This window comes from Ambystoma mexicanum, chromosome 1q (genome assembly GCF_040938575.1).
Source record: "Ambystoma mexicanum isolate Mex_15411 chromosome 1q, UKY_AmexF1_1, whole genome shotgun sequence".
NCBI classification, from domain to species: Eukaryota; Metazoa; Chordata; class Amphibia; order Caudata; family Ambystomatidae; genus Ambystoma; species Ambystoma mexicanum.
In genome coordinates this window covers 455,864,623-455,892,471 of record NC_090922.1, presented here as the reverse complement: position 1 = coordinate 455,892,471, position 27,849 = coordinate 455,864,623, and the positions used below count along the sequence as shown (strand labels likewise).

General features: G+C 42.7%; 1 protein-coding gene across 2 annotated transcripts in view; it reads left to right on the top strand.

Annotated features, from left to right (window-relative positions):
• The window catches only part of LOC138528609 (sialic acid-binding Ig-like lectin 13), a 295,789-nt gene that overhangs the window by 207,327 nt on the left and 60,613 nt on the right, over positions 1-27,849 (top strand). For both annotated transcript variants that reach the window (XM_069640414.1, XM_069640405.1), the window contains one exon: positions 1,479-1,514. In XM_069640414.1, coding sequence (XP_069496515.1) covers positions 1,479-1,514 — 36 coding nt within the window. The remainder of the gene's footprint in view (positions 1-1,478; positions 1,515-27,849) is intronic.

The window sequence follows — 27,849 nt, the reverse complement described above, 5'->3', positions numbered from 1 at the left end:
TGCAAAGACTTTGGTCCCTTGACTTTGGGACAGGCCCCTTTAATTTGATTTCCTCACTGTAGTTCCTTTTTCTAGATTGCCCTTCTTACTTACTTGTTGGTGCTGCTAATTTCTGTCTAACTTTGTCTTTCCCTCCCTTTTAAATTGCTGGAGTGCCATTTTGCTCACACTTCATATTGAGCCTAACTTGTCCAGAATCTATTGTGTGCGGTGTAGTGTATTTGTAACATGATTTTTCAACTGCTTGATAATAGTGAAATGTTTAATAACTGATGTGTAAATAAATGTATATTCTTTTACTCAGAAACCTTGAGTCAGTGTTTGTTTGAATCATAGTAATTGCTGTCCTTTGCGTAACGTTCGATATGATATGATATGATATGATATGGCATTTGTAACGCGCCTATACACAGGTGTTTCAAGGCGCGAATACTGCTCACTCTACTCTTGAGATAAGTCTGGCTGCTCAGCCATCGCTACCACTTTGCTGTGTAGTACAGGCTTGTACCAAAGGTGAATTTGTACCGTCACTTGTAGTCTTAATTGTGTGTGGTGTTCCCAAAGGTTACTGCATATAATTCTGCCTAATACATATTCAAACATCATTTTTGTGATGCTGCATTGAGAAGCACTTTTGTCTGCATTGTTGCACTTAAATTATCCATGTTGAGTATTGTATTATCTGTACATGCATTGTAAAGTATTTATGTATTAATAAGAATAACATATTTTTTGAATATATGATGATATGTTGTATGAATAGTTGTTTGAGAGATTTACAGAACCTTGTTGGTAGCCAATAACAGTAGGCGGTGTTGGAATTGATTTTCGATATTGAGTCATCACACTGACCTTTGGTATCCATTTCTGAGGCATTACAAGAGTAGGACTACTCTCTTCTTGTGTGGTTTATTGTAGTATTTCCCCTCTATTTGAGAAGTAGTCCTTTCTCAGGATAAATTTGAGGGGTGAGCCTTCATAGATTTTGCTTAATGGGAACAACAGGAGACAATTCATGGTGTGATATAATTATGTGGCAGACCCTCTCAACTGAATTCCTTTTTGTTTCATGTCTTTGTTATTCCCTCTGTGCTATGTACTATTTTGTTCTCCCTTGTAATCTTGCCTACATCTGTGCTTATTAGAATGAGATATTAGTTATGATGAAAAGGAAGGAAAGAAAATAATTGTTTCTTAGTGCTTGTTTGAAGGATGTAGGTTGACAGCTAATTAGCTGTATTAATATTTTTCTATATTCTGAAACTTTAATAAAAGAGATATTGGCTAAAAAGGTATAGGAGTGCCCAATCACTGTGCATTAGGGATAACCTCCAGTGTGAACATGCTTTCCCCCTGTCCGTTTAAAGTACCCCTGCACGCACGTTTTGAGGAGGTCCCAGGTGTCCTCACGTCCTATGAAGTCCACGTTATCTCTTTGTTCTAATTAACGGACATAACTCAGGCCATTTGTTTTACAGACTCTACGGAGGCTACAAACATCCCCCCACTAAAAGGTAAGACTTTTTTGCTCAGAATTGTCATACTTTGATTTGCTGATAACCTTTGTAGTGCAGTGTAATAAATAGTCATGTTACTGTAAGAAACGTCATAACTGTTTAATCACTACTGTTACCTGAATGCAATGTTTTAATTTGAATTTATATCCACATTTAAAGGCATTGAACTGCACAACCCAAATCATGTTAGATTGACAATAATGATAACACAGAATGTAAAACTTAGCACCATTGCTGCTGCATCAGAATGCATCTCTGAGATGAAGACATCACCCAATGCAAACACTTCTATACAATATAGAGCATGATTGGAATGTGACTCGAAACTGCCCATTGGTGATCGCTGTAGTTTAAGGCATGGAGCACCTCATTCTGATCCTGGGATTCTGAAGACATCTATTGTTTGGGAGGGGCAGTGTTGAGGGGGTGCAGAAGGGCCGTTGGAACCATCAATGGAAGCGTTCTGACTGTCTGCTCCTCTTCTGACAGCGGTGTGAGGACCTGCTTGTTGTATCCTTCAGAATAAGAACAATTCCTTTGATTGTGCCCTCTGTTTCTAATTGAGAGTCTGGAGAACAAGGTGCGTGTGAGTCTGATCTGTGTTTTTTCTAAATCTGCTTTCAGACTGTCCTAGAATTTGAAGCTGTGCAATGAGGGACTCAATGGCCACCTCATGCAGATTTTTGCATTAATCTAATTTTGTAGCTTGCATGACAGGACAAAAGTTGCAGAGAAAGAGAAAATATGGTGTTTATCTAAGACATTGCAGAGGGAAATGTCCAGATAAGATTCTGCAAATGGTATAAATTTTGACGGAGTCGGAAGGATCCAGGATACACCACTCCCCCGGCCCAAAGTTCTGGCTTTGACACATGAACATCTGTTGTGGTTGAAGATAAAAGTATCAAATGAGGAGACATAGAAGGCAGTCTGTAATAAGAAACTCTGTTTTTTCCCACATTCAGGAAGAACACGCAATTGCACTCAAACCTATTTTTTTTGGCGAGCATAAGAAATGGGCTCAAGAGCAGCAAATGTATTGTCAAGGAGGCAGATATAAAACTGCGTCACCAGCCTCGATGTGGGATCTAATCTCAGATGATTGAAGTAGGTTTTCCAAAGGATACATGTGTGTGTTAAACAATGGAAAGGGTGGAGGTGTGAACTACCTTACAGGAAGAAATGGCCAGAGCAAAAGGGAAGGGGCCTCAGGAAGGGAAATTGTCACACTTGGATATGTGTTTTGAATAGTAAGAATGTGAACCAGCTGAAAGATTGACCAGTGACATAAGCCACAGTCTCTAGAAAGTATAGAAGGCTTTTTAGTGGTAATGTGTGCACAAGGCACCTGGTAAAATGGATTGTATGAAATCTATAATTGTATTGGCGTGAAGTAAGGATTGTGTTGAGCAGTGACCTTGACTTTTGCGAAAGATGGAAGGGAAGCAACAGAGTGAAACTTTAGTGGGATTTTGTTGTCAAGGAAGCTTATTGTAGATGACACAGAACTGGGCTGCAATTTGGAATAAAATGGGCCAACTCTCCTTTAAGGAACAGCTGGAGCAACAGATCCTGATCGGGGGACTTCTTAACTGCAGAGAAGGCATCATTGTCTGAGATCCTTTGGATAAGGAATGTTTGACAAAGCAGGGACTTATCAGATAGTTATGAGGGGGCAATATATGAGAATTTGATTTCTTTTGATGTTTGGTTTAAGGACATGTTGAATATCCATGCGCCATTCATTTGAAGGGTTGAGAGTCAGTGCTATGTGGGAAGAAAGATGCTTTAAAGTAGATGCGATATGTCATGCCCTCTTAATTATTACTGAATAGTAAGTGTTTAAAAGCACATTTTCTGGTTTTACGGTGGAGGTGTGATTAGAAGCTTATTCTAAGAGGGCCAGATATATAAGGGGTCATTTGGTACTGAGTGTTGAGAAAAATGAACGCATAAAAGTGCTTTTTCGTGTTCATTTTCAGCTCCTGCTCATTGCTGTTCTGAGGCATAAGAGGGCAGCAAAGCGTAAATAGCATCTCAGCATTGTTTTCCTCTTCCTTCTTGGAAGAGCACTTGGCTTTATTCCTACATGAGATTTTCATGAAGGTGTTAAACCAAAGATTCCAATGCCATATGCCCTGGTTTAGCACATGCTACTGGCCAGGGGATCCCTTTGAAATCCATTATAAAACACCACCTGCAAAGAATACTTTGCTGGCGATTTTATATTTCTCTCAAAGTGCACAGTAAAAGTAAAGAGTAGAGACGATTGCGCTTTTCGTTTACACTCGCTCTGCGAGTGTTGAAAAGTGCATGCCGGGAACCAGCAACATGTAAGTGCAAGCATCGGTGGTCCATTGCATGCAACTATCATTTCATTTAAAAGGACCCTGATAGTTATTTTTTAATACATGAGAAGCTGAGAATGACTTTGAACAAACTTGTTATGTTATTTTATGTTACTTGGCATTTACATAGTGCCTTATGTATCATTGGTATGACCTCAAAGCGCTGGTAGGTTAAACGCCCTCAGGAACCGTAGTTCAAGTCAGTAGAGAGAGAGTGTCGTATGGTGCGTGGGCGCACCAGGTATGTGTGCAGATGGTGTGGTTGTTGCATGATAGCTGCTTCTTAGCGGTAGGTGTGGTGCTGAGGAAATCAATTGGATGTGTTCAGTCTGGAGGGTGGACACCCAGATTGAGTTCTGGCTGCGTTAGGCCTGAGGAGATGCCTAAGCTATCTGAAATGTGCTCAGCTAACTGTGTTTTATTAGGATGATGAGGAGTTTGTGGGGGCATGTTAGTATGAGAACTGCTAGACCGAATGTGTCATACTATAGCTGTGTACTAGTTGGATGATGGTGTATAGGATAGAGTAAGCGTAGTAGTGTGATATGGTGGTTATCAGTAAAGCGCCTGCAAGCAAGCACGAGAGCAGGACAGGGGGCGTACATAGCATCATACGTATATAAAGCGACAGGATGGATAGGGGTAAACATGTGATACAGATAACATGGGGATACATGTACATAGTATATACATAGCATATATAGGAGATACAGAGATATACAGAGATGTATCAACTCCATCCACTCTGCCCTTTCCATCCATTCCATTCACTGTATCTTTTCCATCCACTCCATCCAACATTTCATCTATTCCATCCGTTCCATCCTTTCCATCCACTCCATCAGTTCCATCCGATTCATCCACTCCATCCACATGGAGGACGGTTGTTGTCTCTATGCGAACCATAGATGACGATATTAGTGACACCTTCTAGATTCAGCTTTAAAACAGTGACGCCATTAGGCACATCCTCCAGATCCAACTCCAACACAGCAACGCTATTCGGGCACACTCAATGATGTTGGGGATACCTTACAAGCTCAAATCCTAACACTGTGACGCCACCAGTCCCACTCTCCAAATTCAATCCCAACATAGCGACGCCACCAGGGCACACTCAATGATGTTGGGGATACCTTCCAAGTTCAACTCATTAGGCACACTTTCAAAGTTCAAACCTTAACATAGTGATGCTATTGGGAAATAAGATCAGGATCTTGTGGAAACTGAAATGGGATCATGCAGAATGTTAAGACTGATTAAGAAAAGGTCCAACCATATCAATGTGAAGATGCGAGTAAGAGGGCTAGAAATCCTGAAGATGATTACGTCAAGAGTGTGCCTCACAGGCCTGATAGGGCTGTTAACCTCTTGAAAAAGGCCAGCTGCTGTGACAATATGGAGGAAGGAAACAGGAAACTAGTTTTTGCAATCTTCAATCCAGAAGTTTAAATCACAATTGAAAATTAAATTATTCTCTTAGAGTCATTAGTGATTCTATTGCTTAAATCAAAGAAAACAAGAAGAAAACTGGTGGGGATGGATTGCTATGCTGGGCAGAACGACAGTTGTTAAAATAGTGATTGTTTGGTTATTTGTGAATTAAGTACATACAAATACAAATTCAAAGGAGTCAATAAGTGAGATGGAAGGGGTGTCATGCAAAGGAAGGTCCAGACCACCACCAGACTTTTTAGGATGTTGATAAGTGACCGTTTCTGAGCCATCTTGGGTTATACGATTTGTGGAGGATCTGAAGCATTGTTAAGCCAGTATGTGTTCAGCTTTTGTTTAGATTCCAGGTAGTTGTCCAAGATAAGGTTGTGGATCTCAGTCAAATGTTTTTTCATAGATCTGAAGTTGAAGTGTTCTCAGAAGGGAAGCTTTGTCTTCTTAGGGCAATGAGGAGCAAAGCAAGGATGATAGAATGAAGTATGTTATGCACTGCACTCCTCATGGTGGCCCAAGGGGTCAGGGGTAGTGGCATTCAACAAGTTTGTGGATGTGCACATTGATATGGCAGTGACATTCCTGCTCATTGGCTCTTCCGTCCATTTTATCTGGTGCTGGTGTTTGAGGTGGGTGGTATGCTTCTTGTGGTTTGAGAAGTGTGGTTAAGTTCCATGCCTCGTTCTAGTTGCTAAGGTGGGGAACCATTGGGCCGGTTGCCACCCAAAGAGGTGCTACAGGGAGGATACCCAAGTTACCCCACTTTGGTCTCTGCAATTTGGTAGAGGACAATGGAAGATCACAGTGCCACCCCTCATGACAGTCCTGAGAGTCCAGCAGGCCTTCCCCATTTCCATGGCTTGGTAGGGTAACCCAGTCCTGGCATCTCTGGCCCTATCTAAACCTCTTGGGAGAACCTACAGAATAGCCATTGAGAGCCACTTCTCCAACTGAGTCCAAAGCTCTCAACGTTTACCCTTTAAAATAAGTTCAACCTTGTTGTTAATAGCACCTGTTTTGAAACTGTTGCCACCTCCCTCTGTACATAAATGAGCCCCCCTATGACCCTTTGCAGAATGTGCACACAGCAGAAATGCTGATGCGTAGTTCCAAGTTTGTAACTTCTTGAATGTTGAGAATTTAGCGTGGGAAGGAGAGTTGTTGCAGCATTTTTTTTAGTGAAGTGATTTTCCCACTGGGAATGTGACATTGCTAGTTGCCTTCATGCCCAGTGAAAGAAAGTATTCCCTGAGTTTACACAGTTTTTTCCAAACAGTAAACAAATGGTGCAGGCAGCATGTGGGAGGGTCAGGGGAGCAACAATAAAAAATCCAAAATAACAGATAGACCAATTACAGACTTGACCGAAGCCTTCTAACCTAAAACAAAAAACAGGTGTACCCAGAACAAGCAAACCTTCACTATGAGACCCACCATGGGGGACAAGGGAACACCTTATAAGGCACAGTGGGTTGTTGTAGCAGGAATCTTATGTTTGGAGAAGGCTTGGGAATGTAGAGCAGTGTAAGAAGCAGAGACTGGAGAGAAGGAGGGTAGGGAAAGAGTGACAGCAGTGGAGAGCAGGGAGATTTGGTGAGAGTTTAGAGGATGAAGGAGAAATGAACAAAAGGTTGTGGTGGCAGTTGTGATGGTCCAGGGGTAGGTGATAACACCAAGGGGTAAGACTTGGCAAAAGTAGATGGTGGCCAGAGAGGAGGTAATAACAAAGGAGGGAGAACAAGAGAAATGTGAGGTGGTAAGAATTAATGGAGTATAAGAAGTAGTTACGAGAAGGATGGTGGCAGGAGGGAAAGTCAAGTCAAGAAGTCAATAGTGGAAGCCAAGAGGGGGTGCTGGATGTCAGGTCTAGAGGAGGGAGTAAGAGCCATTGAGAAAGTGGAAGTCCTGACCTCAAAGACTCCTAGTGGCATGGAAGAGGTAACAGTGGGGGAGAGGGAAGAAGCTGAAAAGAGAACATCATGGGGAGGAGGGGGCAGTGGCATTACAGGTGGTACAAAGGAGATGACAGAATAACACCAGGGGGAAGAGAAAGGAAAACCGATGCAAGAATATCAGGCAGACAGGAAAGGAAACTGAGAGAGAGAGAGAGAGAGAGAGAGAGAGAGAGAGAGAGAGAGAGAGAGAGAGCAAGAGAGAGAGAGAGCCAACATGTAGCTAGTAAGAACAGATAGGCTTGGGTGGGCACAGTTGGCCATAGGCAAGGCCCGATGGTGAGAGGAGTTACCAGCCGGCACAGGGAGTTTATTATGAGTTTTAAAGGAGAGGAAAGAAAGAACAGAAGGAAATGCACACTGACGCGAGGGATTCCTCTATAGTTTCCTTTCCAGCTATTTCAACTAACTCACCTGCTCCCAAGTATCTGCAAGAGAGGGATGTGTGGGTATGGGATCTCAGAAATCCCACTTCCAGATCAGAACTGGGAAGAGATGGGGTTGGGTCACCCTAAAGCCCACAATGCTAGGGAGGGGTGAGGTAACCACTCTTGAACTATTCAGAGACATTTTCAGCAGGGGCCAAAATAACCTAGTTTTCTACATCCTGCAGACAAGAGACTGGGCAAGGAAAGGTTCCTAAGAAGCCAGGAATTTAGCAATATTTAGGAGAAAACCTTCCTGACAGCTATCTGTTTGGGAAGATCCTGTTTTATTTTGGGTTGCCCAACCTTGTGAACCCTTTACTCAAGATAACAGGTCCTACTATGGATGGGACGGAGAATAACTTCTCAAACTAAATAACAAGACCGGCTCAGGAAGTTGGCAAATAATTCTGTTTTATTATCAATTGTCTAAAACGTGGAGTACAATTGACATGAACAGATGTCGCAAAGCATAATATCAAAGATTATTTAAAAAAAATCACAGTTATATAGTAAAAACTCTTAATTCATGATGTCCTACTACATGGCAAACTGAAAAAACCTACATGGGATTAGGTATAACTTCTATATCTCATAGGATCGTAATTGGGTCTCTATTGTCAGGTGGGCGCTCATGCCCTCCCTAAGTGCAAGTCATAGTAAAAGTCATCTTCGACAGTTATTAGAAACACAACTCTTCATTGGCTCTCAAACTATAAGGTACTTTGTTATACGGCTTTCACCAATTGGTTGGCATGCTTGTACCCTTCTGGAACATGTTATGCTCTAGCAGCACGTAAGCTGGTACCCCAGATGCTGGTGGGTGTACTTGACTGTATCTCCCCACCCAATCAGCCCAACATCTTTCATCACTCATGCCATCTGACATTCCCATTGTCTTTGAACTCGACCTTGTAGTAGCGTTTTGCCTCTGCGAAAGAAAGGTGTGTAGGCACTCACTATCTTCAGTCTGGTGCACCACACTCCTCGTCCATTTTCATCCTCAGCTCACGTGATCAGAGACTGTGAATTTGCTCATATTCTAGCATTTAATGGTCTTTAATAAAGAAACTTGGCACTTGTGGTGTTCTCTATTTGCAATTTAACAAATGATGCCTCAGCTTCTCACGTTTTACTGTGCTTCGCAGCTGATAACCAGTTCTTGGCTTCTTCCAGTCTCTGACACCAAGCCAGGCAACCTCTTTGGTCTTGCTTTGAATTCGAGCCTATTCCTTGCTGCGACACACATAGCTTTCAATCTGTCTTCTTCCATGGAGACTCGCTTACTAAATTGTATCATCGAATGTACATATTGGTGGCACCACCTGCAGTCTATATACTACGTATAGTCAGCCTGAAGAATACTTAATCTACTTCCGTTGCAGCATCTATTCAACTGTAAAATGACTTGTTTCTCCTGCAGTGCTCTTCACACATGCAATCTTCATTTCACACATAAAAGCCTTCTCAATTCTTTACTTTGCCATCAGATTCTATATCGTCTATGCATTTTCTTCTTTGACCACTCTTCTCAGTGCATCATGCTTACTTCTTATGACGTCACCAGCCTCTTATTTTCACATCTTCATACTTCTTCAAGTGCATCCCTTAGGAGACCATCAGTCTTTCAAGGATACTTAATATAGGGTCTTTTCAATTGATACCTTGTTTCAAAGACCTTCCTCAGAATAGTCACAGTTACTGGTATCAAACTTGGCACAACCTCTGGTCTCCAACACACAGGTAATAGAGGGGCAAGACTTCCTGTAGAGGCATTTGGCTCCTCCTCTATGCTCCCCCCTCTGGTTGATTCATTAACCTCAATATCACCGGTCTCCACATCTAGACATCCCCTCTTGAAGAAGTGCTTCTTTAGGGTCCAGATCTTCATTACCCTTTTCAAGGATCCTGCTGATTTTACATGTTCATCAATACTCCAGGTCATAGGGCTACATCGGCCATCCGGGTTACAGTAAATCCATCGTCCCACATACTTCTTGTGGTTTCTTGGATACAGGAACTTCGTTCCCTCCCGTCCTAAGATGCTGCCTTTACATAGTCTCTAATTTCTTTGTCTGTCAATTCATTGGGTTCAAACCCTGATTCGACATTGATCATGATCTTCATTCCTACTGCTTTCTTCGCTGTCTTCTTACACTGTGTGATTATTATCCTGATCACACATAATCCAAACTTTATCATCACTAGAATTGCTCCCAAGAGCTTGAAGATATTTACCATCCATTGTGGAACCCATGAGAAGATAGATGCAAACCAGCTTTCATCTGCAATATCTTCTGTGTCATCTTACATTTTGTTGTGCAGGTTTGTCAACAGCATTATGGCCTCCCTCAAGGTCCCATCCTCATCACTGTGAGAAGGTATGAACGTGCAACATGATTCTCCCATTTTGGCAAAAACACTACCATTCATTGCTGTGATCATGTCAAGCACATATCTGTTCAGGAGAGTCATCAGTGTTATGGCTCTCAGTTCTTCCTTGATTGCCTTGAATCCCGTTATAGTAGTATTGATCGTCTGTAAGTAAGAGTTCCCATCTGGTAATCTGTAGCCATGTAGCATTGGCCATCGTCTGGATTCCTGGCATAAAGATAGTCGTGAATATCGCTGAGGTCTGGCTGAACAATCTGTGTTCATAGGGAATGTCATTAAATGTTTCTATTGATTTAGCTGAAAAGTAATTTGCTCTCCTTGTTCAGTTGAGAAACTCAAGTGATCTTCTTTTCCTCAAAAGGGCATCTGCTTTTGGAAACTCTCCAAAGTACAGGTGGCTTTTCGGAATCATTAATGCTGGAACATGAATAAGCACTAGGGAACACATGCCTCCCCAATCTCTAGGCAATTTCATATAAGCTCTGAACACCCAGTCCCAGTAGTGATCCATTAGAACTGCTGTTCCATCCTTCATGCCTGTTACATCAAAGAGTCGACCATATTGATGATTTACTCCAACCTTCCTTGTACCATTATTTCTGAAACATACGGCTGCACTGGCCAAACGCACTATCTGCAACAGTCCTCCTTTATCGTTGACCCATGTCAACAGCTTCACAATTTTTGGCCAGTGATGCTTGCATTCTTGTTCTGCAGTATCTATAACTGGCTCATAAAGTCCTTTTATTGCTGATGCTCGGCACACAATCAGACCTTACGCCCATCCTTCCGGAGTCAACACTTCCTTTAATTTGCAATTGGCCTCTTTCCTTACAGCTCCGTATTTCTCCCAAAGTCTTGCCTTTGCAATCCAGCATCTTGTTTTCTTCCCTTCTGATGCCTGCTCCATTTATCCCAGACTTTTCATATTTTATCACTAGATTTCACGTTTCTGGTTTTTCTCTTGTCTTCAGATCTTGTACATAGCTGTCTTCTCTCAGAGACATCTTCCCATTCACCCATATCAAGGATGCTGTTCGACCCTGGAACTGACCTTGTGTCTGGCAGAGTGTAAGATGCGTTAGACAATGAGCACTTTGTATTGGTACTTCTGTCGCTATAAAGATTTTAGAGGTCCCCACAGCATAAGGTATAAGAACACATACATATCAGCTCTCCTTAGTGTTTTTTCACCCATCTTTTTCATGTGCTGGTACTACATGTTATTACTAAAATGTGCTGTACGATCTAGATATGTGTCAATCACATTATCATCTTCCTCTGTACTCCTTTTGCATCTTCCCAATAACATGGTTGCTGCCCATGGGAACAATTCTAAAGCAGCTCTGCTTTGAGCAGAATACACGCGAGACCTAGGATCATTAGTAGTAGTAGGTAGCTCTACACGAGTTACTGGAGTGGGGAGAATCAAATGAACTTCTATTCTGTTTGGGCCAATTAAATAAAGAGTAGGAACTAAAAGAAATAGAAAAACAAAGATAGACAATGCACATGCATATAGTAATCACCAAAATATGAATCCACACCATTTTGGCATTCTGAAATTTCTTGAACTTGCTCATTTTCTGAAGTCATACCATTTTCAATATTCCTCATTTTGGATGTAAATCACTTTTAAGGAAAGAAAACATCTTTTTAATCAGGCAATTCAGGTAAATCAGGAGGCTGCAGAATATGTTCAATTATCGCCACAAGTAGCCTCCTTATTGCATGGACATTTTTAGGATCATGCAGAAAAGCAAGTATGTTGACACTATGCCCAACAAGAGCAGGATAAGCTTGTCAAATGAATATGAAAACAGCAAGTATGAGCCTATGGGCATCATCGTTTGTCAACACCATAGACTCAACCAAAAAAGTACTCAGTAAGGAATGAATCGGGATCCTGCTCCCTCTTCCAATTATCGAAATTAAATTCAAAATCTAATTCAGGCATTTTTGCAATGCATCAATACTTTTCTAAAGTTCATTTTCAAAGAACTACGTGGCTTAAGAAACGGATTTGCATGCCTGCTTAAAATATCTATAAGGAGTGTCCAATGAAAGCGACACTCCAAGTGCAAATCTGCTCAATCTGTTGGTTTATCATCCTTCTTCCTCATCATCGATCGAGTCTGCAGAGGCTGAAATTCTTCTTTTTGTCTTGCTTCTGAATTGATCGTTAGGGGTGCATCGGCCTCTGCAATACAGTTTTTAACATTGTTGAGGTGTATCCATGCTCTTCTACCTTGGACTTTTACTGCAGAGGGAGTAATGTCTTCCACAACAAATGGGCCCACAAATCTAGGCTCATACCACTTTATGGTGAAGTTCCGAATCAGCACTGTATCACCAATGAATAACTTAGGTGCTGATAGTAGTTTTGAAACTCTGGCTGCTGGATGGTCTTCATTTGTGTTCAGAGACTTACCCCCCTGGCGCTTGGGTTGATCTGAAATGACAGAGATACTAGCAGTCATACATGTTAAGTACTCATTTAACTAATTTCCTAACAGTTTTTCAGAGCTCTGGGCATCACTTCTGCTGCTTAATGGAGGAGCCAAAGGCATTCTCATTTGTCTCCCTGTCACTAGTTTGTGGGGTGTGAGGAGATGGTCGAAACCAGGCTGTTTCCCAGGGCATGTAGCGCTAAGGGCAGGCAATATAGCCATCCCTTTATCAGTGTCAATTTCAACTTGGCGACTCTCTCCTTTAGGAGGCCATTGAGTGTCTCACATATTCTGTTTGCTTGCAGGTAATACGCAGAAGAAAACTTATGTTAAATGCTTAGCAATAATCCAATTTGTTCAAATACTTCATTAATACAATGTGGCCCATTATCGGATCTCAGCATGCAAGTGGCATCAGGGTGTGTATAAGGACCTGCTTCGATCTACATGGAGAAGGGACACACCACCACTATCAAATACCTGTATCCACTACATACTTGCAGCATGTCAACATAATATGTACATTCTGAAAAGGACCATTCAGTCGAGGAAATACTCGTCTAATTGTTCGCAGGGTATGCCTAGCAGTAAACTTTTGACATACAATGCAATTTACTACATAAAATGCAACATGTTCTAACAAGTTCGGTACAAATCAGTCTTCTACAATAGCTGCAGCGATACTCTCCATAGTTACATGCGCTGTTCAAGCGCTACCCTTAATAATGCTACTGGCATCACTGGCTTTCCGATATTGTCCTGACTCCACAATGCTTATGTGGCTGCGTCAGCGGCTTCATTCCTGCAAGAAATAAAATCAGTTTGCTTAGTATGTGCTGCGCATTTAACTATCGCTGTGGCTACTGGGAATTGTAGTGTCTTTTGCCTGTCCAGTAGTGATGTGTGTTGCACTGGAGTGATGTCTGCTTGGAGGTAACCCCTCCTTTTCCAGCATGCTAGCCTTGTGTGTACAGTCGACATCACATAGGCGTAGTCACTGTACATTGTCACTTCCTGTCCTTTGTGTTTTTCAAGTGCCGCATTGAGCACTACCAATTCTGCTGCTTGTGCCTAAAAGTGAGACAGTAGTCTTGCACTTCTCACAAACCTAAATATAGCCATTTGCTCTATGTCTTACTACTGCGTCACCAGAATGCCTTTTCCCACTTGTCTGACCAATTTTTGAAGAACCATCAATAAAAAGAATCTCCCCTCCCGACAGCACATTTTCTTTAACGCGTGGTATACTGTCGTAGAACTCCTCATAGTTTGTGCAATCATGCACATGCACATGCTCATTCTCTGCCTCAGCTACAAATGTGGCAGGGTTCCCTATTTTACATCTGACAATTTTAACCGCTGGATTAGATGTAAACACTTTGTACACGGAAGCCCGCTGAGATGTCAATTTACCCTTAGGTTTCTCCAAAATGGCAAATAAAACATGCTCTGCAAAAAGTGTCATGGAACAATCCATTACATTGCTTGCAGACTTCTCGATTGCGAACGCGGTGGCTGCCAATGACTGTTTGCATGGGAAATGCCCTTTCAATACTCAGTCTTATATCCCACTGTAATATACCAAAGGTGTGTACCCTAATATAGTTATCTATGCTAGCACTGCTGTCATAACTGCCCCATCAGTGTGTAAAAATAAAAATACTTTGTCAGCATAATTGGCAATCCCTAAAGCTGGAGCAGTGCAAATTGCCTTCTTCAGCTCTTCAAATCCTTCATCTCCTTCCTCAGTCCTATTTTCTCCTTATTTACCTGGGCTTTCTTTAAAGCCTTCAACAAAGATCTTATATATGAGCTATAATCAAATACCCATGCTCTCACATAGTTACATAGTCCCAATAATCGCTGCATCTGCTTTACCGTATGCGGTTTTGCAGTTTTCATAATTGCCTCAGCTTTTTCAGGTGTCACCTTTTTCCCCTCATGTGAGATTAACTGGCCTATATAAAATGCTTCTTCTTGACAATACTGTAACTTTTACTTGTCTACCTTATATCCCTTGTCTGCAAGGATAGTCATTAGCTGAATTGAATCTTGCCTACACTCATCTTCTGTAGTGCTGCAAATCAGAATGTCATCTACGTACTGTATCACAACGCTTTTCAAATCAATATTGCCTAGGTCCATCTGGAGGACCCTATTAAAAATTGACAGAGACTCACAGTACAATTGAGGCAAACAAGTGTGTTTCAGTTGAATTTGGCAAAACGAAAAGGATGTCAAGTCTTGTGAGTCCTTATGCAACGGGATTGAGAAAAATGTATTTTTCAAGTCAATCACCGTGAAACATCAGGCTTCTACCGGGATACTGTATAGTATTGTCGCTGGATTAGGAACTAAAGGAAACTCTGCCAATACAATTGGTTAATCAGTCTCATATCTTGTATAAATCTCCACATCCCTCCCTTTGATTTTTTAATCGGATACACTGCGGTATTACACAATGACTCTGACGCCACCAGAATTTCTTGCTTCATTAATGCTAAGATAGTCTCAAAAATGCACTCATCTGCCTCTTGAGACATTGGGTATTGCCTCACTTGAGGTAAAATTGCTCCTGGTTTCAGCTTTATCTTAACCTCTCCCACTCCTTTTAATAGGCCTACATCATAGGGGCCTGTAGTCCATAAAACACTTGGCATTTTCTCCAAGTCTTCAACAAAGAATGCTGGACGTTGAAGCATTATTGCATTCACTGTGGGATCTCTCTTTTCTCTATTCTGATCCAATATGTAATACTCATCTCGAATATACTTCATCATCTGTTGGATCATCTCTAAACATGTCATTGTTATTAATATCAAACAATCTGCACTCTTTCCCCAATGGCAATTACTGTTCTCCTCATCTGTGCCTTCGAGTATTGCCATGTCCCCTTGTACTATGGCTGCATCTAATTCTAAGGGAACACTCTGTCCTCCCATAGGCACCTGTGGTCTGAACAGAAATTCATTTGGTATTCTCATATTCCTTCCCACTAAACCAGGTAGCCATGTTAACAGAATGCTCACCGCATAAAGGAAAACTTCTGGCTCTATCGGCACCCCTCGCAGAACCATTTGCCCTATAAATGCCAATAAAAACTGACCCACATTTATGTAGTGTTTCCCAGGAGTGGAGCACACTCCAACTTCATCAGTAAAAGAAATCATCATATTAAGCTTTGACATTAAGTCTCTTCCCAGAATATTAACTGGTGTCTGCCATGAATACAACAATGGAACAGACATATCACATTCTCCTATAGAGACTAGTAATTCATCAGTAAAAGGAACTCGGCTTGTAGCTCCAGAGAATCCTTGAGCATTCATGGCATTTCCCGACATTGGATATCTTCCATCTCATATACACACACGAGTAGACCTAGTGTCAACTAAAAATGAAAAGGATTTGCCTCCTTTCGTCACATCAACCCTTGGTTCCTCTTGGGTGTCACGGATAGTACTGAACACATCAAGTCGCCTGTGAGCTGTCCTTTTGTGGGTACATACATACTCCGGTACCTGTGAAAGGATTCCCTCCTGTCACTGTGACACCCCCTATTCCAGGGTTCAATAACGGTCCTGTGCTTGTTTTCTGCTGTATCTGCATGGGGGTGTGCTGCGATTGCCTTTGCAGTAAATTCAATGGTGCTTGAGTACTAACCATTTTGTATATACCCTTGACTCCCACATGTGCGCGGAATGTGCCTTGTCATTCCACACTTCCAACATATAGGAGGGTTACGTCTAATTAGCCCTGCTTGATTAAATCCTCCTTGTATATTCTGATTCTCATTCTGCCCATTCCAAAACCCACTTTGGGTGCTTTGAATCCACCCCTTCCTCTGTAAGCCATGCCTCTACCTTGTGATATAAACCCACTTGCTCCTTTATTCATCGTGCATTGATTATTCACCAGCAATGTATTCACTGCTTGCTGTACTTCTATCCCTTCTCAATTTACCCCTACTATGGCGTTTTTTGACCATTTTTTCTGGATAACTTAGCTTCCTCATTTTCTCTAGCATTGTCTTTCTTTTTATTCTTCTTCTGCAACAGCCAGCAGTGATGTACTATAATCAACTGTATTTCAGGCCACTAATTTCTTAAGCTGTCTTTGTACTGCCTCAGGCAGTCCATGACACAAAATGTGGTAAAATACTGCCACTATTTTACTCCACGGCTTGCGCGTTTCAAGAGACCAGCGCTCTTGAATGTCTTGAATTTAAGCAAGCGGATCCTCATCTTCCTTCATCTTTCGTGTCATAATCGCACCCATATCTGACACATCAGGATATTGTACTCTAAGGGCTCTCCAAATATCTGCCCTACAATTATTAAATGGTGCTCCATCGTGCGCCGTATTTTGTGCTGTGAAGCTCGAATAACCTGCTCTCCTCCAAATGTCATCTGCTCTTTCCCCAAGAATAGCTGCTAAGAAACTCTTGATACCCCCTATTGCCACGGTATTTCCTCCGGTAATTTTCTCTAACTCATAAATTAATTTCCCCACACCCGCCGTTAAGCTGGGGAGTTTGTCCATCGGCAGCCATGGAATATACTGTGGTCTCGCCTCTCCCTTCTCCAATAGGGGAAACTGCGTACACCCTGTACCACAATCTGCTCACATTGCCTGCCTATCCATGGTAGGAACAACAGTTCCTGATTGCCTTCTTCCTGGCAAGGGACGTATCTGACTTACATATGGTGGCGATTATCCCCTCTCACTATTCAATTGTCCTTTAGGGTGTTGTGGACATGCTATAGGATCTGATGTCCTATCCTTAGGTTGTTCTAAATCCGACCATCTTACTCCCTTATCTGCCTGTAAGCCTCCCTTGGGGGCACCCGTGCTCCTTCCTTCTCTTCCTTCCCCACTGAAGGATTCTCTCTCTTCATCTGATATATCTAGTCCTCAATTAGTATGCAGGGGTGTAGGAGACCCATAAAAGCTGGGGGGGACTGGGGACACATTGGGGACTGTTTTTTTTTAAATTTATTTGTTGTGTTTTAGTCAAAGAACTCGACTTTTCACAAAATTAAAACAGCAATATGTATCAAATTACATATATCATCACTGTATAAAACAAGAGAAAAGAAGGAAAGAAAACCAAAGATAATTAAGAAAAAGAAAAGCATTTCAGAGTATAAAATCCTCCCAGCGATGGACCTTTAGAGAGATCTTTTATAATACTCTCATCTGCGCTTTAAGTGCAGATGCCTTATGGAGTTTCGCCAACCCTTCCTATTCTATTCCACTTGAACCCTCAATGATGGAACATGAGTGTGCCCCTTTACAACACTATATGGGCTGCAATCATACCTTGGCACCAGGGTATTCACTGGATTTACATGGATAGTGGAACAAGTGCTGTTTTGAATCTCGAGGCTCTGCTTTATTTTTTTCTGGGTCACCCAGATGGCTTATGGTGGCCTCTATTAAAACCTGTCTACAACTCATTATTCAGCTGATGGTGGGTACCAAAAATGCAGTTGCATCCCTATTTTAAAACCAGCGTTGGCAACACCAACCGTTTTGCTTTAATGTAGGCATGGAAAAGGCCCTTACCAAGCACCACCATAGTGGTATTAGGTACCCACTGATTGTAGCAGCTGCAAAATGGTACAAGTACCTGAACATTTAATAGCAGTTCCTGGCAAATGCCCAATACGTATAGACAAGACAACACTTGCCATTGCTGGTTTTTAGCAGGACTTCAGTGAAGGCAATGCATAGTGCTAATAGAGTAATTGATTTATTTTTGATTGATTGATTGATTGTTTATTTGTATAGCACCTATGCATGGTGTGTTTCAAAGCGCTTCAAGGAGGGGAGGGAGCATGGGAGAAATACAGTTACATTCCTACAGGTCCTTGAAACAATTAAGAATGTGAAGAATAACTATCATAATCAGCCTGGCGACATTTCAGATAGTGCAAGTGCAATGAACAATTAAGGAGAAAAGGAGTGGATGAAGGCATCCCTGGATAAGCCATTTGTATTACACCAGTAGTATGTTCCCAGCTCCAATTAAGTTATTAACTACAGAGGGCTTTGTAGTTAACATGCCTAAGACAGTGGCTTTATCTAAACCAGAACTGGCACTTTACGTGCCCTTTATAGATCATTCTAGTGTTTTTTCTAAAGGAATAGGTTATGGCGTAAAATGAGTCTGTGGCCCGTGTGGCATCCGTCCACCAAAAATCCATGAAAGTTGCTAAAATAGCCCAAATAACATGTTTCTGTGTTGCAAGGCAAGATGCCACGCACCCTGACACCAGCTCCCACTACAGGACAAGTCAGAGGTGAATATATACCTCATTTAATGTTAGTCCTGACTTCAGACCTAGGCTGCAGGTAGGATTGAGTGAAAAAGGAGTTAAAGCAGGTACAGCCTGCTGTGACTGTCTCTTCCTGGAGAGGAACCAGACAGCAGCGCAGATGACACTGGGGCAGTGGGAGAGCGCCAAGCCCGAGCTCCCACGTTCCCTCTAAGAAATCCTCCCCATGCCGGCCTGCACCTGGGAGAGAGGGGCCTCTTTGTGTATTATCAGACCCCATCAATGTGCAGACAGATATGGTGTAGTGTATGTATCTGAAATTATTTCAACAAACGACTTCTAATCGTCCTTGTGCAGGCCTCGTGAGCATGGATCATGTGTTAGAAGAAGAAGCATTCGTGACTGCACCCTTTATCTGGGAACATGAGGCGAGGCACCATTCTTCCTTGTACAAATCTCCCCTCTGTATCCTTCTCTACTCCACATTCTTGTCTGCTGTACACTCTTTTCTCCCAAGTCCCTTCCCAGCACCCCACAGCAAGTCACTCCTCTGACACACTGCCCTCTGCACTTTCTCACTTGTCTGTACTTCTCTCTCATTTGCAAAACCCGAAGCACCTCCTATGCCATTTCTGCCCTACGCCACTCTACCTGTGTTCTGGTCTTTCCTGCACCCCTCTCTCCTCTGCACACACTGGTCAACCTCTGCTGAAAACCATCCCTATCTTTCATCTGCACTCTGTTCTTGTTCCCATCTCTCCCCTCCCTTGCTCCTCTCTTTTTCTCTCCTCTGCACCATTTCTATCCTTTTTTGCTTTGCAGTCCCACACTCTACTGCACCGCAGTCCCTCGCCTCCCATTCCCCCATGGCCAGCACCCCACAACCCTCATCCACACTTCCTCAGCACTTTCTTCTCAGTCTTCAGAGCAGCCTCAATATCCTGGCTTACATTTCACAGGTTTTCTCTTGCACGCCTTGCATAACCAACCACTCCATTTAGCTTCTCAGAATAAGCTGAAACAGGCATGCCAGATCCATGACCTTAAAAGGGCCCATTGATACCTGCAAGCATTAACTCTTAAGAAAAAGTCAGGAGCATGGATATTTGGAAGGGGGACAGACACATAAGTCACTAAATCCACGTACTGCCAAGGCTCTACCCCCAAAATCTGATTGCACTGCGACCACTCAAATACGCTGACAGAAACAGCCAGGCTGAATAAAACAAGGTGAAGCTTAGCCAAGACCTACAGAAGATTAGCGCTTGATTTCTTTTAAGAGATGCGCAGGGTAGGCACCAACAAATGGTTTATTTTGGGCAGGGACAGAGTTCAGGTCTGTGCTGGTAATAGTTTGCTTTATGGAATGTAATAACACATGGTCATAGTGCTTCATGCTAGAGGCTTTCTGCTTCTAGGCAATGTAATAACAGGTATTATTATCCTCACTTGAACAACACTGAATTTATGAAAGGTTAAGTGGACCCTGCTGCTGGGTTTGAACTAGCGAAATGCAGGTAGCCCTCATGTCAAAGACCAAGCTTTAGGTGTGGTACCATCCAAAGCAGGTGTGAGTTGGTGGAAAGATGTGGAGGGGTGTGCCTTAAGTGAGGCCTATTGATATTAGAGTATACATCAAGTGTTTTCCCTTGACTACCTTAGACATTACTGTGGAAAAGAGCACACATCCCACGTAGCAGCCCTTCTTGAGATTGGCTCATCCTCATTTTACTTTATATGGTTTCATGAGGATTTCGTATACAATGTCAGGCTGATATCTCTGGCAGTGTCTGTGCTTTGCAAGCCAGGCCTGGGGTACAGGGACATCTGGGAGACATCTGGGAGAAAATTCAGTCTTCGCCAGATTGTGTGATCCTGGGCGAATCGTGTGACCCATCCCCCCACTGTGCATTATTTTCTATATATGTTTACTTGGGATCCCCTAGAAGTGACTCAGTTGGCTGTGTACACTATAACGAAATGCCTCAATCGTAAATGTTCTAACAGAGTTTCTTGTTGCTCCATGTATGCTAAGCATGTTGAGTGAGTGTGAAGAAGGACAAAGTGTCACAGCAATAGATGTCACCTCCAGCTGGGGAACCGGGTCTCATTTTGGGAAGCAGTTATAGATACATAGAATTTGTAATGTTTTTTGCAGAGAAACGTATCAGGTGCCGTCAGCATGATCCAACTCTAAGGAAATAAACTAGAAACAATCTCAAAGTAACCTTACAGTTTAGGGGCACTAGTATAGTGTAAGCAGGAAAAATAATTGTCACGCCCTTCTCCATAAAAAAGACAATATATAATATATTAAACAGTGTTGTGGCATTTGGATAGAAACTGCATGTACATGTCAATATATACCGGCTGCTATTGTGCACCCTTGATCCTCTGCTGTATAGGTGAATGGCCTCTGTATTTTTTTGTGCGGCCTTGCAAGCCTGTGTTGGTCAATGCTTGGAGCTTAAGTGTGAGCCCTGGCTGCCCATCAGTAAGGAACGAACAAAGAGCCGTTCCGTGATGTTCCTCTTGGGCAGGGGCTTTGGCGAAGGCTGAGGCTGCGCAGCAGTGCATTGCGCAGGCAGGGCACATGCAGTTTGTTTGTTCCCCGATCTGGGCATGTTCAATTTGCGCAGGCACGGGGCAGCAGGAGAAGTTGGAAACAGCCTACTGTAAGATTGCAAGAGTAAAAGTAGACTCTACTTTAACTTTTCAAGCTTACATGCAGTGGTGTAACACTATCTTTGGGGGCCCTCCTGCAAGTGATGCTGAGGGGGGCCCCTCCAGTTCGGCAACAAATCATGGGTCGTGCCACACTCTGGGCTGGCCTAGATTACCACGCTTGCGCAATACGCACAAGCGTGCTGCTTCAAGAGTACGCTGCACACTGTGCTTTGAGCAGCATATATACCTGTGTGTTTTAATGCATTAAACAGCACACTTTCTGAGATAAATTGGCTAAAAAGCCAGAGCGTTTTCAATTGTTTTGTAGGGTAACATCAGTCCAAAAATCCAAAACACGCATGTCACCAACAGTGCACAGGAACATTGATGCTTTCATTAATGGAATGCTTTGCTATTAAAAATTACATGCCACAATGAAAACATGTCCAACAGGCTGTACAATGCAGAACAGTCTAGACACTTAATAACATATTACAGTAAAGCATGACAGGCAACATTTAGACATACCTAGACTCGTTGAACCAAAATGGCAGTCAAAGCAATAACACTGATCATGGTTATTTTATCACAGATGCCCAGAAAAATATACAATGCCACAGTAAGAAACGGCTAGACTGGCAGCAACCAAATGTCAGCCACGTAAACCTTGTACAATGCGGGGGCCAGGGGGCAACCCTGTTTAACCCCCCTTGCTGTCTTTATAGGAGTTGACAGCTGGCCGGCTGCGTTTAAACGCACTCGCATCGAGGTGTCACTGTACAAGGCTTTAACTGGTTCTAAGATGGATGGTGGACATTTTAGTTTTTCCAGTTTCTCCCACAGTTTCTTCCTGTTTACGCGGTCAAATTCTTGGACCAGGTCTATGGAGGCTATAAATGTTGTTGGATGGCCATCAGTCACTCTCGCCTTCAGAATACTGATCATCATAATGTTAACAGATGTACCTAGGTTCTTTTTGAAGCCAGATTGAAACAGATCTGCTGTTTTTGCTTCTTTCTGCCAGTCACTAAGGTCGTCCAAAATCACTGACCCAAAGAGCTTGCCCATCACATCCAATAAAGCTATGGGTCTATAGTTTCTTGGATCGTTCTTTGGACCCTTCTTATAAATGGGGACTATGTTGGCCGTTTTTCAAGTGGCAGGGATGGTTCTTGTGATCCGACATCTGTTAAAGATTTCTGTTATCAATGTTGCCCAGGCTTCAGCATCCTTGTTTGAGGTGGATGTTTGAAATTCCATCAGGACCTGGAGCTCTGGAGTTATTCAGCTTCTTTATCTTCTCCAAGACGGTTGATTTGTTGCATGTGGTCCAATCGTTAACAATGTGAGTTGCTGTTTCTGGTTCACTAAACGTTAGTTGTTTAAATAAGTTTGTGTAGTATTCCAACCACTTCTCTTCACGGACGCAGTTTGAAATGGTCGTGTCTGTTGATGTTAGCGTGCTTTTGATTATAGACCAAAAGTCTTTAGAATTTCTGTTGCAAACTGCGCGTAACATAGTCTCTGCATCTTCTTGGTATAATTCCCATCGGAAAGATTTTCGCCAGGATTATTTGTAGCTTTTTTTTTGTTCTAGTGCAAAAGCTACATTTTCTTGTGATGGATTAGTTTGAGCCTGTCTTGACGCTTTTCTTGAATTAGCGTTCCTCATCCTTAGCTCCTCATTATGTTTGTGAGGTGTTGATTTTCCTGTCCAGTTCTTATTTATCTTTGATGTAAGTAAGGGATGAGGAGCGGGCAGTAATCCAGATTTTCTGGCATCTGGTCATCAATGTTTTGCCTGTTTTTTTGTTAATAGGCAAGCGAAATGGAATTTATTGCTTTTGTTGTCAGTTTTAGCCGATTCCCTTGTAAGTCGGATTCTACCCGGTGCAGCATTACTGTAGGCGAGCGTTTGAATGAGGACAATGTCGCTGTTAGTAAGTTGTGGTCACTCCGTGTAGTTTTAATTACCTCGAATCTTTCCATCAGAGAATACAGTTCCTTGGAGGCAAAGATGTAATCGATGGTGCTTTTGTTATCTTTACTTTCCCAGGTCGGAACCCGGGGTACGGCCTTGTCTAGTGAGTTGAGGTTATGCATGTTGCGAGAATCCATCAGTTCAGACCATGCTAAACCTCTCGTCATTGCTTGAAAACTATGATTAGTTTTGATTAAAGGCATGTTGTTTCCTCCTTCTGAGCCTGGGCAGATGGCGTTCAAGTCGCCACATATCAAGATGTGGTCCACACTGTAGGTCGTTGTGGCTTCGGTTAGTATTGTCTCCACATCGTTTATAAACTCTTTTGTTGGAGCCGCCACCGGACTCCAATAAGTATTCAGCAGTAGTATAAGGTTGTGATTTGTACTCCCCGATTGCCTACTATTTTGCTCCAATTCTAGTAGAATTTCTTGGACAGCAGGAGATGATACCAAGCTGCATGCTATTCGCAGACTCCCTCCTGTGTGGACTGCTGTTAAGAGGCTCGATGTCGGACAGCCTTTTTTTCCTTTATGTGCTGGGGAAAGTAGGATCTCAAAACCGTCCATACTGGGAGGGAGTAGCAGCCAAGTCTCTTGTAGGCTTATGAGGTCAAATTGGCCTAAGTTGATCTCACCAACCTGCGTGAGGTGCATATGGCCTCTGGTGTTCCATGACCCAATGGTGATGTTTTGCTCAATGGTTTTACTCTTTGCCGATGCTCTTCTGTGACAAAAGGGGGTAATAGTTGGTTGCTATTTTCTGGTGTAACAAGTCAAGACCGAGGAATCCATGGCCATCGTTTTCAGTCCTTGTCGGTGTTCTCTTGATGCCCTTCTTGTTGAGGGAATCGGGGTTGGGATTTCTCTGTTTTTTACTCTACTAGTATGTAGATGAATCAGACCCATCATTTTGTGAGTTAAGTTTCTCTCCTTGTCTCTTATTTGGTCAACCTTGTCCAGTGATTGGTTTCTCTTTGTTTTCTCTCCCAGATACTTCTTTGTATTTGGTGTCTGGTTAATCAAGTCTCTCTCTTCTCTTTCCCTATGCTTGTTGGTCTGGTTTCTATCCACTTGTTTTGTGTTTTGTAGCTCATGATCTCTTTCTTCTGCAGTTGTTTCTCGAAGTTAGTAAGTTGTGGTCACTCTGTGTAGTTTTAATTACCTCAAATCTTTCCATCAGATAATACAGTTCCTTGGAGGCAAATATGTAATCGATGGTGCTTTTGTTATCTTTACTTTCCCAGGTCGGAACCCGGGGTACGGCCTTGTCTAGTGAGTTGAGATTATGCATGTTGCGAGAATCCATCAGTTCAGACCATGCTAAACCTCTCGTCATTGCTTGAAAACTATGATTAGTTTTGATTAAAGGCATGTTGTTTCCTCCTTCTGAGCTTGGGCAGATGGCGTTCATGTCGCCACATATCAAGATGTGGTCCACACTGTAGGTCGTTGTGGCTTCGGTTAGTATTGTCTCCACATCGTTTATAAACTCTTTTGTTGGAGCCACCACCGGATTCCAATAAGTATTCAGCAGTAGTATAAGGTTGTGATTTGTGCTCCCCGATTGCCTACTATTTTGCTCCAATTCTAGTAGAATTTCTTGGACAGCAGGAGATGATACCAAGCTGCGTGGATTTGAAATTTTACTTTTGCTTTCGCATTTCTGTTTAAGGTTTTCTTTATTCTCCTTGGTTCTATTGTTTTTCTGGCCATTTTCCCCGTCTAGATTTTGCATTAGACATCCGGACTTGCAGTGACCTCTCTCTAGAACGTTCGGTTCTGGATGGGCTTCCTTAGTTGAACTTTGTATAATCGTGTGATTTTCCCTTCGAAGTGGTCAACGTTTTTTTACCACTTTTTTCTTGGGTTTTCTCCTCGATTTTATGTTGAATGTTCGTAGTGGTGACTCTCGTTTGGGTTCCTCAATCGTCGCTGTTTGTTCTGTTTCTTGTGTTTTTTATGAATCCAAAGCATGGTAAGTTTGTGTGCCAAAAGTAAGTGATTTTCTTTAAAAACTGAAACACCTCTTGTCTCTGCTGTTCCAGGAGGTTTATGGGTGTTTCAGTTTTATCTGTCATTGTACCTTGATCTCTTGTGTTGTCCTTACAGGCTTCTACGGCCATTATGTACCCTTCCAAATGCGTCAGCTTTGAGTTTACAGATGCTAACATAGATTTGTGATCCTTTAGTGTTTCGTAAATGGATTCATATAGTTTTCTGAATGGTGCTAGAGCAATGGTCATTGCCGACATTATGGCAAACATGTCCGGATTTTTCCCTGGTGAATTTTTTTCTGTTGTCTTAGGGGTTTCCCATTCCGTTTTTCCTTTGTTTGAAGTGGAGATGAACGATCGAGATATGTCCACTGGGGAGTCTTCCTTGATTTATTGTAAAGTCAGTTTCAGGCGTGGAATCGATTCTCTTTGATTTTTGGTCATGGTTTTATGATTAGGAATGACTTCTGCCAGTTTGACTTCTTCGTAGCCCATTTTATGGGGAGATTTGGGCTTTGATGTAATATCTGAAGTCTGCTAACCATGAGTGATCTTCTCTTCCTTGTGCGGTTTCTTTGTCATGTTATCTTTGGGGGCTGTTGGTTTTACCTCTAGAGTGCTCCCCTCATTGCTCAACTTAGTTGTTTGGGCTTTAAGGTGAAGGGTGGCACCACTCATAGTCGAGGTTTTGGGTTGTCTGAAGTGCCAACATGTTTGAGCTGACGAACAGTCGCTTGTGGTTATCTGTGGTAAGACCTGTTGCTTGGAGGCTTTCTCTCGGGGTGAGGATGGAATCCCCTCGAGTATAACTGCGTCTGATAGTTCAAATTGGTTTGCTGAAGGAGTTTTTCCTAGTTTGTTGAAAAACTTCCCAATGGGGTTATTTGTAAAAGTTGCCAACATGCCAGATTTCTTGGACTGCAGCTTCATAATCACTCTTGGGTTTGGTGTTGATGAACAGGTTGTGATAGATTTTGTCCATCTATGGCCTTGTGGGCTCTGATTTTCTTGATTTTTATGTAGATTTAAATCATAGGTGTTGTTTTCTCTTTTATGCCCAGTGAGTGAATGATTCGACTTTTTTGGATTGGTTCGCCTTCATGTTTGTCCGTTGCTGAGTAGATCTAAGTTTTTGCCCAGTTATGTTCTCTCAGAATGTTAAGATCATCTGTTTCTTGATCATCTGTATCTTCCATGTTAGATATGGTTGTGTTGAATAGAGTATTTTCTCTAAAATCTGTTAATTTTAAGTGTGGGCTCGATAAGTCAGCCCTTACTGTTACTGGGTGAACCTTAGTTTCAACGTTTAATCAAAGGCTGGGTAAAAGATGATCTTTTATTGTTTCCTTAGTTGACTTCTTCGATTCTGAAAGCTGCGTGTGTGCTTTCTCTATGTTCAAATTTGGTGCGTTCGTTTGGTGTTTATCACAAAATTTGTCTGATTTGGTTTTGATGTTTCCTATTGCTGAAGGAATCCACATGTCCAGCCGTTGTAGGTTGACATCCTTGCCTTTCTGTTTTAGTTTAGGAGATGAGCGTGAATGTTCCTTTGGAGGCAGGGGGCGGGCTACGGCTCTCGTCCTTGACATCTTCCATACTTCCTGTTTCAGGGGGACCCGAGGGATGTGAGCCCCGCTGGCCTTCTGTCTTGCTCACCGGCACGCTTTCTCCCTCCCCCTCCGCACGAACGCAGGTCGGAGAATCTTCCATTCCTCCAAGGGGCCCGCAAACAGGGAGCAAACCAGGAAGTACTCCCGCTGTGGTCTCCGCGCCGGCCTCCCTGGGATTCTCCGGGCCCTCGTGTCCCTCCAGCGCTCCACTCCCCACCACCATGGGAAGATCCATTCCTCAACCGACCCCCAGGCGAGTCTTGACTCCGGAGGGGTCCGCAAGAGAACGGTCGAGAGGAAACGCCATATCACACAACAGAACTCCACCTCGCGGTAAGCTGTGCCTATGGAGGGACCTGAGTGGGGGGAATTGGGGGGAAACACTTGATCGTCGGCAAGTTTGCAGTCCGATTATTGTTGTAGATCGTAGGTATCCGTAAATCTGGCCTTTTGCTGTGGTCGTTGTTTAAGTTCTGTGGAGACAGAACAGTCGCAAGCTGCATGGGACTTAAGCAATTGGGAGAAGTTTTACGTTCTTGTTTTTCGAAAGGGGTTTTCGTTGTAAGGGGGCCGTTTCTCAATACGCAGCCCATATCTTATGATTCTAATGCAGGCGAGTGTTCTATGATGTTAGGGCTTTGCTTCTGGCTCCCATTTTCTTCCACCGCCATTGTCTCTTTTCGTTGGTTCATTGTTTCTATGAAGTATGTGTAAGCTGGGGGGCTGTCATCCTGCCAGCCAGACTGCCAGACTGCACCTCCTTGCAGCTCTCCATGGCC